The sequence below is a fragment of the Coregonus clupeaformis genome, unplaced genomic scaffold, assembly GCF_020615455.1.
Source record: "Coregonus clupeaformis isolate EN_2021a unplaced genomic scaffold, ASM2061545v1 scaf0038, whole genome shotgun sequence".
NCBI lineage: Eukaryota > Metazoa > Chordata > Actinopteri > Salmoniformes > Salmonidae > Coregonus > Coregonus clupeaformis.
Window position 1 is genome coordinate 1,105,327 of NW_025533493.1, and position 13,355 is coordinate 1,118,681.

At 45.2% G+C, this 13,355-nt stretch overlaps 1 protein-coding gene across 1 annotated transcript in view; it reads left to right on the top strand.

Moving 5' to 3' along the window:
- Window positions 1-13,355, top strand: part of LOC121576877 (zinc finger C3H1 domain-containing protein-like) — a 33,995-nt gene that overhangs the window by 19,442 nt on the left and 1,198 nt on the right. Inside the window, 21 exon segments of the mRNA XM_041890427.2 lie at window positions 457-1,005; window positions 1,007-1,093; window positions 1,273-1,382; window positions 1,506-1,637; window positions 1,771-1,892; window positions 2,074-2,175; window positions 2,288-2,416; window positions 2,617-2,797; window positions 3,050-3,236; window positions 4,785-4,976; window positions 5,181-5,418; window positions 5,708-5,813; window positions 8,387-8,585; window positions 10,103-10,197; window positions 10,357-10,464; window positions 10,725-10,829; window positions 11,206-11,371; window positions 11,561-11,661; window positions 11,989-12,090; window positions 12,315-12,354; window positions 13,287-13,349. Of these exon segments, the coding sequence (XP_041746361.2) occupies window positions 457-1,005; window positions 1,007-1,093; window positions 1,273-1,382; window positions 1,506-1,637; window positions 1,771-1,892; window positions 2,074-2,175; window positions 2,288-2,416; window positions 2,617-2,797; window positions 3,050-3,236; window positions 4,785-4,976; window positions 5,181-5,418; window positions 5,708-5,813; window positions 8,387-8,585; window positions 10,103-10,197; window positions 10,357-10,464; window positions 10,725-10,829; window positions 11,206-11,371; window positions 11,561-11,661; window positions 11,989-12,090; window positions 12,315-12,354; window positions 13,287-13,349 (3,114 nt within the window).

Sequence of the window (13,355 nt, forward strand, 5' to 3'; positions counted from 1 at the left end):
TTAAAGAAGAAGTTACAGGTCTGTGAGAGCCAGAAATCTTGCTTGTTTGTAGGTGACCAAATACTTATTTTCCACCATAATTTGCTAATAAATTCATAAAAAATAATACAATGTGATTTTCTGGAAAAATGTTTCTCATTTTGTCTGTCATAGTTGACGTGTACCTATGATGAAAATTACAGGCCTCTCTCATCTGTTTAAGTGGGAAAACTTGCACAGTTGGAGGCTGACTAAATACTTTTTTCCCCCACTGTACATGTGTTCAAAAAGGCCTTGTCCAGTAGGTCACAACCTCGTAAATTGCTTTGAAGTGGAAAATGTCTGTGTTATTGGACTTGTAACACCACCTCTGTTTCGCAATGTCTTCTCCCATTTCCTTTCAACTGCACACGACCCAGCCATAAGTAAAGGCCAGAGTTCTATAAACAGTCTCTCTGCCCTGACTCCATTCCACAGCCTGTGAAGCGTCTGCGTGTGGAAGTCTCCGTCGCTCCCCGCGGCACTGAACGCCACTTCGCCGACCTCCTGGCCCAGAAGCAGCGTCTGCAGCTGCTAGAGTCAGAGTACGCCCTAAAGATCCAGAAACTGAAGGAGGCCCAGGCCCTCCACAACCGAGGAGCCGTCCCCGAACCCCCGCCACCCCAGGCCACCTCCACCCCTCTCCCCAGGGCTCGCCAGCCCAGCGCCCCCCCCACCAGCCCCTTCCCCCTGCCCCAGCCCTCCCTGCACGACCTCACCCAGGATAAACTCACACTGGTCAGCAATGAGGACATCACTGAGACGGAGGACAGCGACATGGAACCCGCCGCTGCAGCCACGCCCTCCGCCTCGGCCCGGAGTGTTCGCAGACGCTCTTTCAGAGAGACAGGCGCCCCCACCAAGCCTAAACTGGATCCTGGTGGGACTGGGCTGGTCAAGGGTTGTCCAGCCAAGTCAGCCAAGGTTAAGGCCGCTGGGCCTGGGGAGCTGTTCCTAGGGCCTGGAGGTGGAGGCCCTGCAGAGGATGGACAAGCAGCAGGCCAACCTGGGAGAGCTGCTGCTGGGGGAACTACGGGTGCTAGGTGGCACTGTGGAGAGAACTCCAGCTGGGAAGGTAAAGCATAATATAACTGGAACCTACACGCACTGAATTCAAATTGCCTTTTGTTGTGGTTTAAATGCTACTTAGTTGGTTATGTACCGTTTCTGGACTAGCATACAACACACATGTCCTGTTTTGGAACTGTTTTCTATTCGTTCTCCATGGTAAGACTGACATGTTTTCATGTTCAGGTGATAGAGGTGGATGTAGACATAATGGCTGCCCAGTCAAGCCGTGCTGAGCTAAAGCCTGTCCCGTTCGGACAATATCGCAGCCCTCTCCTGGTCTTCAAGTCTTACAGGTAGGTGGTTACTTCATTGCTAGGCCATCTCCCAATTGTACATTACTAGTGCCAAGAATGACAACATCCTGCCATCAATAAGAACCTCTCACCTTTTCCTCTTCTCGATTTGCCTTTCTTCAGGTTCAGTCCATACTTTCGGACCAAGGAGAAGTTATCACTCAGTTCTGTGTCTTACAGCAACGTTGTAGCGCCCAAAAAGTGTTTCTGTCGCTTCGACCTCACAGGCACATGCAATGACGATGACTGCAAGTGGTAAGTCAGTCCTCTTAGTGTGTTTGTGTAAACATGCATGTGAATCTATACTCATTTCTGTTTCATTATAATCACCCCATCTCCTTGTCTTTTGGGTGATCTAATGTTGGTTTCTCCTGGTCTATGTTTCTAGGCAGCATATGAGAAACTGCACTTTTGGTGGAAACCAGCTTTTCCATGATATCCTGTCGTACAACCTGGCCCTGATTGGCTGCTCGGAGAGCAGTACTACTGATGACATCAGTGTTGCCACAGGTAACAGAACCACACTGCCACCTGGCAATATTGAAATGCCATTGAGCTTAGAAGTTATGGACTGGCGACTGATTAATGCACATATGTTTTATCTTTAACCTCTTATTCCATGTTAAATACATGTTTGAAGCGTTCACTGACAATGTCAGTTGTGACAATGTTGCTTGTGTCCTATTTTCAGAAAAGTATATCAAAAAGCTCTTTGGGACAAACAAGGATTGCATGGGAATGGACCAGAAGGCCGTCCTACTCTTGAGCAAAGTGAATGAAAGCAAAAGACATGGTGAGATGTCCTTCCTTATATCTCCTATTCACTCAACAATATGTTGAGTATTTAAGGAACCTACTCAACAATAGAAGCATTCTGACTCTAGTCTCTCTTGTGTTTTGTCTAGTCCCTCCCTTCACCACGTGTAAGGATCTCAGGAGGTGGAGGCCTCAGCCCACTCGCCAGGCCAGCCCAAACGCAGGGGACGACAGCGGGGACGAAAGTGCAGACGCCAACCCTGGTCCGGTCAAATACGGTGAGTCAGTCTGTAGGTTCATCTCCCAACCACAATGGACGAGCAGAATTACAACTGATCTGAAGCGCAGTGCAAATGATGGAAGCTGCACTAACACAACAATTGCTTCTCTTCAATTGTGCAGATCACAACTGTTCGTTTTTCTCCTGGAGATTTGACCTTTATCCTCTGCTGTTTGTTGGTTTCTTTCCTTGTCATAGACGGTTGTTCCAAGAGGAGTTTGTCTGCTGCCATGGACGTGTGTGTGACCCCAGACGACAAGCGTTATTTCATTAGTGAGACTGACGACATATCTAACCTGGAGACCAGTGTCCTGGAGAGCCCCCGCGACGCACAGCTCTGGATCAAACTGGCCTTCAAATACCTCAGCCAGAAAGAAACGTAAGTAAATACCTCAGCCTGAAAGAAACGTAAGTAAGTACCTCGGCCTGAAAGAAACCCTCTAGTCTCTCTCTCTCTCTCATATATATATATATATATGACCCTCTACTCAAGGCATACTCAAATCTGGATCTGCTGTGAAATAGTACTTTTTTGGGGTGATACATTTGTATCAGATTGGATATGTATTATACTGTATATTTGTTGTAATATAACGTGATATAAGAATTGTATCGTGTTGCTTCCCTGTAGCTCAGCGGCTGAATGCCTGGACGCTGCGTTGAACACGCTGTCTCGTGCCCTGGAAGACAACCGGGACAACCCAGAGATCTGGTGCCACTACCTGTCTCTGTTCTCCCGCCGAGGGAAGAGGGACGAGGTGCAGGAGATGTGTGAGATGGCTGTGGAACACGCCCCCGACTACCAAGTCTGGTGGAGTGTAAGTTTTCATGTCCAACCTACCCTCTACAGCAGTGGTCACCAACCGGTCAATCTTCTAGGCATTCCTAGTCGATCACCAAACATTTCTGTAGAAAAGCCAACGATAAAAGCATAACGGCTTGCGGTAATTTTTTTGTTCTTCCGTGTTGCGTTATTGGCGGTGGGTGCACTTGACTCAGAAGCCCTGCGTACCGGGTAGGCGTGAGTTCCCTTTTGAACTATTTTATTTGTCTGAAAAGTCAAACTCTGCCTACCCGGCAGACCAAATCGAGTGCGCCTACTGCGCTGGCCAATCGGATAGCTGAAATCGCTGTGCCTACCTACAGCTTCTACTACCCCGGCCACAGCAAAGTTTGATACTAGCCTACGTGAGATTTCATAACTTTTAAAACCATGACCAGAGACTGTAAAAGAATACGGCAAAGAGCTGCTGTTTTTATGAGTTCATGTCTAAGTTTTATTCAGTATTGTCAACAACTTTTTATTCAACACTATTACAGAACATAAAACGTGCTTCTATCTGCTTCCACTGCAGCTGCAATGAATGAGTAGCCAAGTGTGTCTATAGCCCTGCATTTTTATTATTAGTATTATTATTAGCAGCTCGTCGTGTCTATTTTAATATTGAGGAGTAGGCCTATTTCACTTTCTCTGGTCATAGGAACAACATGAATTTGTGCGTGAGGCAGATGCGGTGCGACTTGACTTTCGCCATCAGGTGGAAGACGGTGTCCCCTCTTTGGTCGGTTTCACCGGAGAAAAGGAAGGAGAGAGCAGGGACCGTAAGAGGTGGACCCTCTGCTGCTCTCTCCCCCCCTCCGCTGAGACTAATGCCGTGTTCAGTACTGAGAACTTGGAAAATAATGAGGTCCGACTCGGGAAAATCGTTTTGATCGGGCATGTTTCTAGAGCTCCGACTTTCCGACCTGAAGATTACTGGCGTCATGATTTGACCTTGTTTTTTCAGAGTTCCCAGTTGTCTTGAAAGCACCATGACCATCATATGCAGGTACCATCAGTAGAAAAATAAAAAAGGGAATTATTTGCAAATGATTTACATTTATGCTCAGCTGTGCCTCGCAAGTGCTACACCAACTGATCTATTTTGTTATCAAAGCTCGAGTTTTGAAATATAATCTGGTCTGAGAAGAACAATATTGGTAGGCCAAGCATATAGCCAATATGCTGTTATAATGTATTAGGCCTAGTGGCAAACCTTATTCCTACAGATCTGTTTTTATTAGGTTAATGTTACATTTTCGAAGTCGTGTAAAAAAAAAAATAATTGAGCGGTAGATCTCTGCTTGCTTTTTGACTGCGAACGTGATCTTGACTCAGAAAAGATTGGTGACCACTGCTCTACAGTCTACATACCTACTACTAGTTTAGCCCTAGATAAGGGCAGGGTGCACAACTCAGGCTCTCTGGTTCTGCAGTCCTGCTGGTTTTTATTTCCTTCCAGCACTTAATGTTGTTGGAGAGTGAAGTACACACTGCCCTTTTCCCCTAACTATGTGAAATAGAATGTAACCCCCCCTCCCCACAGTACCTAACCATGGAGAGCTCGTTTGAGGGGAAGGACTTCGTGTGTGGTCGTCTGCTGAAGTACCTACTAGACTGTTCTTGGACTAGTGGACGCTCTGAGAGGCTATCCTTCCAGCTGCTGGAGACTCTACTCTACAGGGTCCAACTCAGCGTGTTCACAGGCCGGATACAGAATGCCCTGGCCATCCTACAGGTAAGGAACTGTAAAAAAAAAAAAGAACCTTGAGCTTCACCAATATAGCTGCACACATCAATTTCCTGGGGTCCAAGTCATGGCATCTTGTTTCCACCATCAGGCCAAACCGATTCATAGCTCTTGGATTAGCTACTGCTACACAAAATACACAAGATGCTCGAGGACAATCAATAACCTCAATGGCATCCCTGTTCATTCCAGAATGCCTTGAAGTCAGTCACTGAGCAGTGCATTGCTGACCACCTGACCGTGAGTGACCGCTGCCTGGTCTGGCTGTCCTTCATCCACCTGACAGAGTTTGACCGCCTGCCGGCCAGCCTGTATGACCCAGCCAACTCCAACCCCTCCCGGGTGGTAAGCACCGAGGCCTTCGCCCTCCCCTGGAGAATGCCGCTCGACGTCCGCACCGAGCCTGATACACTTATCGCTGTGTTCGAAGGTGAGCCTTCACCATCGCCACAGGGTTCAACGACTCACATGGGAACTGTCCATGGTTTTTACAGGTCTCCTAATTAGCTTTTTCCCACAATCTATAAATGTTCACTTTTTCCACACTTACTCATGGTAAATGTTGTTTATTTGCACGCATAAAAATGTTACGCTTCCAGTTCGACTATTTCCACTCAGTCACTTCTTAAATGTTTCTACAATTACTGCCACATTATTGATGTAAATGTAGTTTACAGCTGAGAGGGGCATTGATTTCATACTTGTTTTTTCAATGCTAGATGCAGTACGTCAGTGCACAGACCAGACTCTGCCTCCCAGTGAGAGAACCCTGGCCTGTCTGCCTCTATACACAAACCTCATCACCTGCTACAGCCTGCTGGGAAAGTGAGCTCAACACTGACATTCTGCTAGCTAGGGTGTGTGTGTGGCCCCCAATAAAATCTGTCTTGTGTGTTGCACTGGGCGGTAAACCGTATTTTACTATATACCGGTATTGATACACGGACCGGTTTGGGTTTTTACTTTACCTTGTATAATGGTATTTCAATGTTTGGTTTGTTAAATGTGCTACATAACTCCGGCGCATTTTATTTGACTTTTTTTTAATATACCGAACAAAAATATAATTAAACATGAAACAATTTCAACGAGTTACAGTTCATATAAGGAAATTACTCAATTGAAATAAGTTAACTAGCCCCTAATCTATGGATTTCACATGACTGGGCAGGGGTTCAGCCATGGGTGGGCCTGGGAGGGCACAGGCCAACCCAATCAGAATGAATTTTTCCCCACAAAAGGGCTTTATTACAGACCGTTTCATCAGCTGTCTGGGTGGCTAGTCTCAGACAATGAAGCCAAATGTGGAGGTCCTGAGCTGGCGTGGTTACACGTGGTCTGCGGTTGTGAGGCCGGTTAAACGTACTGCCAAATTCTCTAAAATGACGGAGGCGGCTTATGGTAGAGAAATTAACATTCAATTCTCTGGCAACAACTCTGGTGGACATTCCTGCCGTCAGCATGCCAATTGCACGCTCCCTCAGACATCTGTGACATTGTGTTGTGACAAAACTGCACATTTTAGAGTGGCCTTATTGTCCCCAGCACAAGGTGCACCTGTAATGATCGTGCTGTTTAATCAGCTTCTTGTTATGCCAAACCTTTCAGGTGTATTATCTTGGCAAAGGAGAAATGCTCACTAACAGGGATGTAAACAAATTTGTGCACAAAATCTGAGCGAAATAAGCTTTTTGTGCATATGGAACATTTCTTGGATCTTTTATTTCAGCTCATGAAACATGTTGCGTTTTATATTTTTGTTTAGTATAGTTTACGCGTTTGCCACTTGGGTCATCTCTCTCCTCCTTCATGCCACTCTGTCACACCAAGCCCTTCCCCCTGTCAGTCAAGAAGAGTGGAATTGCTCGAGCACTTGGTATAAGTTGGATTGAACAGTATAAAACGATCAGAATGGAGAAGGCCCCATTGAAATCCCTTATAATGTACACTAGATGACCAAAAGTATGTGGACACCTGCTCGTCGAACATCTCATTCCAAAATCATGGGCATTAATATGTAGTTGGTACCCCCTTTGCTGCTGTAACAGCCTCCACTCTTCTGGGAAGGATTTACATTTTAGTCATTTAGCAGACGCTCTTATCCAGAGCGACTTACAGCAAACGCCATGCTCTACCAACTGAGCTACATCCCTGCTGGCCATTCCCTCCCCTACCCTGGACGACGCTGGGTTTCCACTAGATGTTGGAACATTGCTGCGGGGACTTACTTTCATTCAGCCACAAGAGTATTAGTGAGGTCAGGCACTGATGTTGGGTAATTAGGCATTAATCGCAGTCGGCGTTCCAATTCATCCCAAAGGTGTTCGATGGGGTTGAGGTCAGGGCTCTGTGCAGGCCTGTCAAGTTCTTCCACACTGATCTCGACAAACCATTTCTGTATGGACCTCGCTTTGTGCACGGGGGCATTGTCAGGCCTAGCCCGAACCATGAAAAACAGCACCAGACCATTATTCCTCCTTCACCAAACTTTACAGTTGGCACTATGCATTCGGGCGGGTAGCGTTCTCCTGGCATCCGCCAAACCCAGATTCGTCCGTCGGACTGCCAGATGGTGAAGCGTGATTCATCCCTCCAGAGAATGAGTTTCCACTGCTCCAGAGTCTATTGGCGGCGAGCTTTACATCACTCATGCCGACGCTTGGCATTGCGCATGGTGATCTTAGGCTTGTGTGCGGCTGCTCAGCCATGGAAACCCTTTTTATGAAGCTCCTGACGAACAGTTATTGTGCTGATGTTGCTTCCAGAGGCAGTTTGGAACTTTAAGTTAGAGTTGCAACGAGGACAGACGATTTTTACGCGCTTTAGCGCTTGGCGGTCCCGTTCTGTGAGCTTGTGTGGCCTACCACTTGGGGCTGAGCCTTTGTTGCTCCAAAACGTTTCCACTTCACAATAACAGCACTTAGAGTTGACGGGGGCAGCTTTAGCAGGGCAGAAATATGGAAAGGTGGCATCCTATGACGGTGCCACGTTGAAAGTCACTGAGCTCTTCAGTAAGGCCATTCTACTGCCAATGTTTGTCTATGGAGATTGCATGGCGGTGTGCTTGATTTTATACACCTGTCCGCAACGAGTGTGGCTGAAATAGCCGAATCGACTAATTTGAAGGTGTCCACATACTTTTGTGTATATATAGTATGTGTTGCCACCCTAGGTTCACGAACTACTCATAAATATTTATAACTTTTATTATTCAAAAACATCATATTGTCAAATACTGCCATACCGTCACAAATGATAAAATATTATGACATTTTGGCCATATTGCCCCGTCCTACTTTTGTGATTGGACAAGAAAGGTCTTAATGTGTGTGGTTTGGTGGGTGTGTCATTCACTAGCTACTGCTAGTCTTAACGTAAAACTGACTTGCACCCCGTAGGTACGATGCAGGCCTGGAGCTGTGTGAGTCCCTGTTGGCGCTGTGCCCGCAGTCCTGTGTCCTTTTAGATGCCCTGTCAGGGCTCTACGTGGGGAAGGGGGACTGTGAGCAGGGTGTCTGGGTGTGGCTACGGTCTCTGTCCCAGTGTCCACACAACGCAGAGGTCTTCTACCACACTTGCAAATTCCTTATGGCACAGGTCAGTCTGGCTGTCAGTGGTCTGGGTGGCACTCCTGGTCATTTCAAATGTTATATATCCTCACGGGGGCAATTTTAAGAAAGTCAATTTACATGTAGCAACATCATTTTGTGTTTTTTGCACTAAGATTCTTAACAGGATGTGTCTCTTTCAAGTTGCTTGTACACATAGTTTCATGACCTAGCTAACTTACATTTACATATGTTTTCACACCGCTGAGTCAATACATGTTACAATCACCTTTGGCAGCGATTACAGCTGTGAGTCTTTCTGGGTAAGTCTCTAAGAGCTTTGCAGACCTGGATTGTACAATATTTGCACATTTATTTTTCAAGCTTTGTCAAGTTGGTTGTTTATCATTGCTAGACAGCCATTTTCAAGACTTGCCATAGATTTTCAAGACGATTGAAGTCCACTGTAACTAGGCCACTCAGGAATATTCAATGTCGTCTTGGTAAGCAACTCCAGTATATTTTTGACCTTGTGTTTTAGATTATTGTCCTGCTGAAAGGTGAATTTGTCTCCCAGTGTCTGTTGGAAAGCAGACTGAACCAGGTTTTCCTCTAGGATTTTGCCTGTGCTTAGCTCTATTCCGTTTCTTTTTATCCCCAAAAAACTCCCTAGACCTTGCTGATGACATAACATGATGCTGCCACCACCATGCTTGAAAATATGAAGAGTGGTTTTTCTTCAGGACATAGTTAATTTCTGTTAAATTTTTTGCAGTTTTACTTTAGTGCCTTATTGCAAACAGGATGCATGTTTTGACATATTTTTTTATTTTCACTCTGTCATTTAGGTTAGTATTGTGGAGTAACTACAATGTTGTTGGCCCATCCTCAGTTTTCTCCTACTACAGCCATTAACTCTAACTGTTTGAAAGTCACCATTGGCCTCATGGTAAAATCCCTGATCGGTTTCCTTCCTCTCCGGCAACTGAGTTAAGAAGTTTGCCTGTATCTTTGTAGTAACTGGGTGTATTGATACACCATCCAAAGTGTACATAATTACTTCACCATGCTCAAAGGGGTATTCGACGTCTGCTTTTTTAAAAATCCATCTACCAATAGGTGCCCTTTGCGAGGCATTGGAAAACCTCCCTGTGTGGTTGAATCTGTGTTTGAAATGCACTGCTCTACTGAGGAACCTTACAGATAATTGTATGTGTGGGGTACAGAGATGCAGTAGTCATTCAAAAATCATGTTAAACACTATTATTACACACAGTGAGTCCATGCAACTTATGTGACTTGTTAAGCATTCTTTTCCTCCTGAACTTATTTAGGCTTGTCATAACAAAGGGGTTGAATATTTGAATCAAGAAATTTCAGCTTTTCATTTGGAATTAATTTGTAAACATTTGTAAACATAATTCCACTTTGACATTATGTGGTATTGTGTGTAGGCCAGTGGCACAATCTCAATTGAATCAATTTTAAATTCAGGCTGTAACAACAAAATGTGGAAAAAGTCAAGGGTGTGAATACTTTCTGAAGGCACTGTATATGTCTGAACAGGAGAAGTCCAGTTGCATCACTCCTCTGTTCCGGGAGTTTGTCCTATCTTTCTGTGATGGGGAGAGAAGTGAACAGAAACCTGTGGATGTACTACGGTAGGACATTTTCTCCTAGAACTTAAGCAGGAATGAATGTCCTAACTCCTAAAATGTAAAAAAAAAAACTAACTTTTTGTAAACGAAGTTGCTTCCTTTTGTAGATTGGTATATGGTTAAATGTTCCTTGAATTAATGCAATCTCCATTTATTTTCAAGGTACATCCTTGGTATTCCAACGGAAGACATCCTAAGATGCCCAGTTATCAAAAAGCAACTTCAAGGGCAGCTTAGTCACCATAAGCCTTACCTGAACCTCGTCCACTGGTAAGTATTGTGCTGTGATATGCCGGCTGACCCTGCACTACACATAAACCCAGTTCTTATTCATATATGGCAGTTCAATGCACCATCGTTAACATTTACCGGTAACAGTTTACAATAAGGTTACCTTTTATAAAGGGTTATTAACGGTTATTAATTCATTTATAAATGCATTAAAACATGAAGACAGTTGGGCTTCCTGATCATAAGTCATTTCATACAGTTCGAGACAGTGTTATGTTTTCTGGTGTCTTGTTTTGCAGTCTGTGGCAGTGGGTGCACGGTAATGTTGGGGAGGCGATTGATGCCTTCGAGAGAGCCCTGGGAGCCGTAATGCAGCTAGATGTCCTTCACAAGCTATGGATGGAGTGAGTCAAGTCTTACAATGTCTTACACCAACTCCTTAGCATGCATCTGTTTCATCCTCTCACCACCATCGCCATAATGATAGTACTATCGTCCCATGGGCTGAAGGGGCCACATCTGATGAGGGTCAAGACAGATCTTAAGCTCTTATAGCAATGATAACAGGCACACATACAATAAAAGGGTCCCCAAGAGGGAGTGCAGGCTTTCATCAGGATGACATTGCATCCAATCAGAAGGCCTTACCAACTAACCAACCCCAGTGTGGTTGATTAGCGGCTATCCTCCACCCAGGGGCTGCCTTAGCATTAGCATGTCCACACGTCCAGGTGGGGGTAGGCCCAGAGACCTAACTAACCATCTTACTGTTCTCTCCAGTTATCTCCTTTTTACCAGCAGTAAGCTAGCTGGGAGCCCCTCCAACGGCCGAGAGCTCCGGATGTTATCAGAACTTGTCCAGCGTTGCCTAGTAACTGTCCCTTCCAGGCTGGAGGTTCCGTTCAGCTCGGCCCAGTACTGGAGCTGTTTCAGATTTCACAACAAGGTAATACAACTGGACTTGTCATCTTCACTGTAACCACTGATCAGATGAGCCCCAATGACTAAAATAAATCCAGAGAGCCAATGTTGGTCAGGAAGGGACTATGAAGTTGAATCCTTTTGTTAGCGTTTTCACTTTTCTTTTTGGTTTGTGGTATTTGAAATGTGCAGTTGCAAACTTCTCCACTCTCAGGTTATGTCCCACTACCTGAGCTGTCTGCCCCAATCCCAGCACCCCCATATCCTGGAGAGACTAAAATACACCATGCCCACCAACGCTGAACTGGCCCTGAGGTACCCAAAGCACCCAACGCCACCTCACAACACTACAGGCCTAAACCTGTTGTAAACTAGTCCTGCTTGCTTGGACATGGACAGAGGGTGATAGGAGTCAGAATATATTCAAGTTGGAACTGTGTTTTAGTGCCTTGTTATTGTTTCATTTGTTGAATCTCTATTTGTTATATTAGTTACTGGTTGTTACGTCTGCATTTATCTGTTTGTGGAGTCTATTGTTTAGGTTATAGTGTTTATAACTGCTGATCCGGTCTTATTTTGTTGTTGTCTAGGCTGTACTGTCCAGACGGTTAGGTTAGATTTGTTGTTGTTGTTGTTGTATAGGTTGCTGCATCAAGAATGGCAGGACGGAAATATAGAACATCTGAAATTCCAGGCCAGAATGTTGAGCAGTAGCATTCCAAACTATCTGGCCAACTGGAAAATGTAAGTCCAAACTTTCTCCTGCGCTGAACAGCACTTGTGCTGCTGGTATGGCAACAAGGTGAATATCTTTCTAGATGAGTTCTCACTGTTCTGATGCACTTTTCCAATGCCCTTTTTCACGTACAAAATGTGGCTTCTGTCATGCTTCAATCACAGCTTTGAAAAGCTGCTGCACTTGAATAGCAGGAATTGCTGACAGGCTTTTGTGCTGTGTTTCTCGGCAGAGCGATCGCTGTGGAGAGGGAACTCAAGGAGCGCTCCGAGGTGAGTTAGAGGGAGGCAGGGGTGGGTGGGCGGGGGGAAATGAGAGAAGTGAGTAGGGGCAGTGAGAGACGGGCGAGTGAAAGAAGGAAAGACTGGTTGAGTAAAAATAGAAGCGCAAAAGACTGGTCAGGGCTCTACGCTGACCTTTTGTACAAGGAGTTGAAAAATGTAGGAGCACACAAATGTAGGACCACAATGAAAAATATTTGACGTAACAAGCCGTTTTCTTTAGTAATGGTGCAGGCATGATGGTCATGAATCTGCGCTCAGTGTATTCTCCGTGGCACTCTGGCTGCGGTACAGTGAAATAATCATTGTAACTATCATCTGGGTGATTCATTTCTTTCTAGGTGAACTGGTGCTCCTAATTGAAAATTCCAGGTCGCACAGCAAAATATTTAGGCGCATATGCGAGTAAAATGGACGCACTGTAGAGCCCTGCTGGTAAGGGAGTGGATGGATGAAGGTTCAAGTTTAGGGAGAGGGATATGACATGGAGGGAGATATGACAGTAAAGTTAGCAGGGGGTTGTGTGGATGTACACTATATAATGTATGTTGCTCTGTTAACCTGTTGATGACTCTGCTGCTGTCCCAACCTCTTGTGTCTCAGTGTTTCGCTTTGCATATTTACCTTGACCCAGCTGTTCCATAATCTTCCCTTCATTTTGTTGTAATCTATTTCTTCCCTACAGGCTATTGTCAGTGTTCGCCACAATGTAATGTATGACAGTTAAGGCTTACAACTGACGGTGGGGACAAAATGGAATGGTTGGATTTTGTTGCTCGGTAACAGTTTGGTCTATTAGAGACAAACTAAACTAGTTACTAAAACCACTGACCTCATTCCACACTCTTTCTCCTGTTTTGTCCTTGTCCTCTGCTAAACTGACATGTGGCTCCCGCGTTCGGTATTTTTGTTTGTTTTTGTAGGTCCGGCTTCTCTATCAGCAAGCCCTGCAGAAGCTTCCACTGTGTGCCATCCTATGGAAAGATGTAATT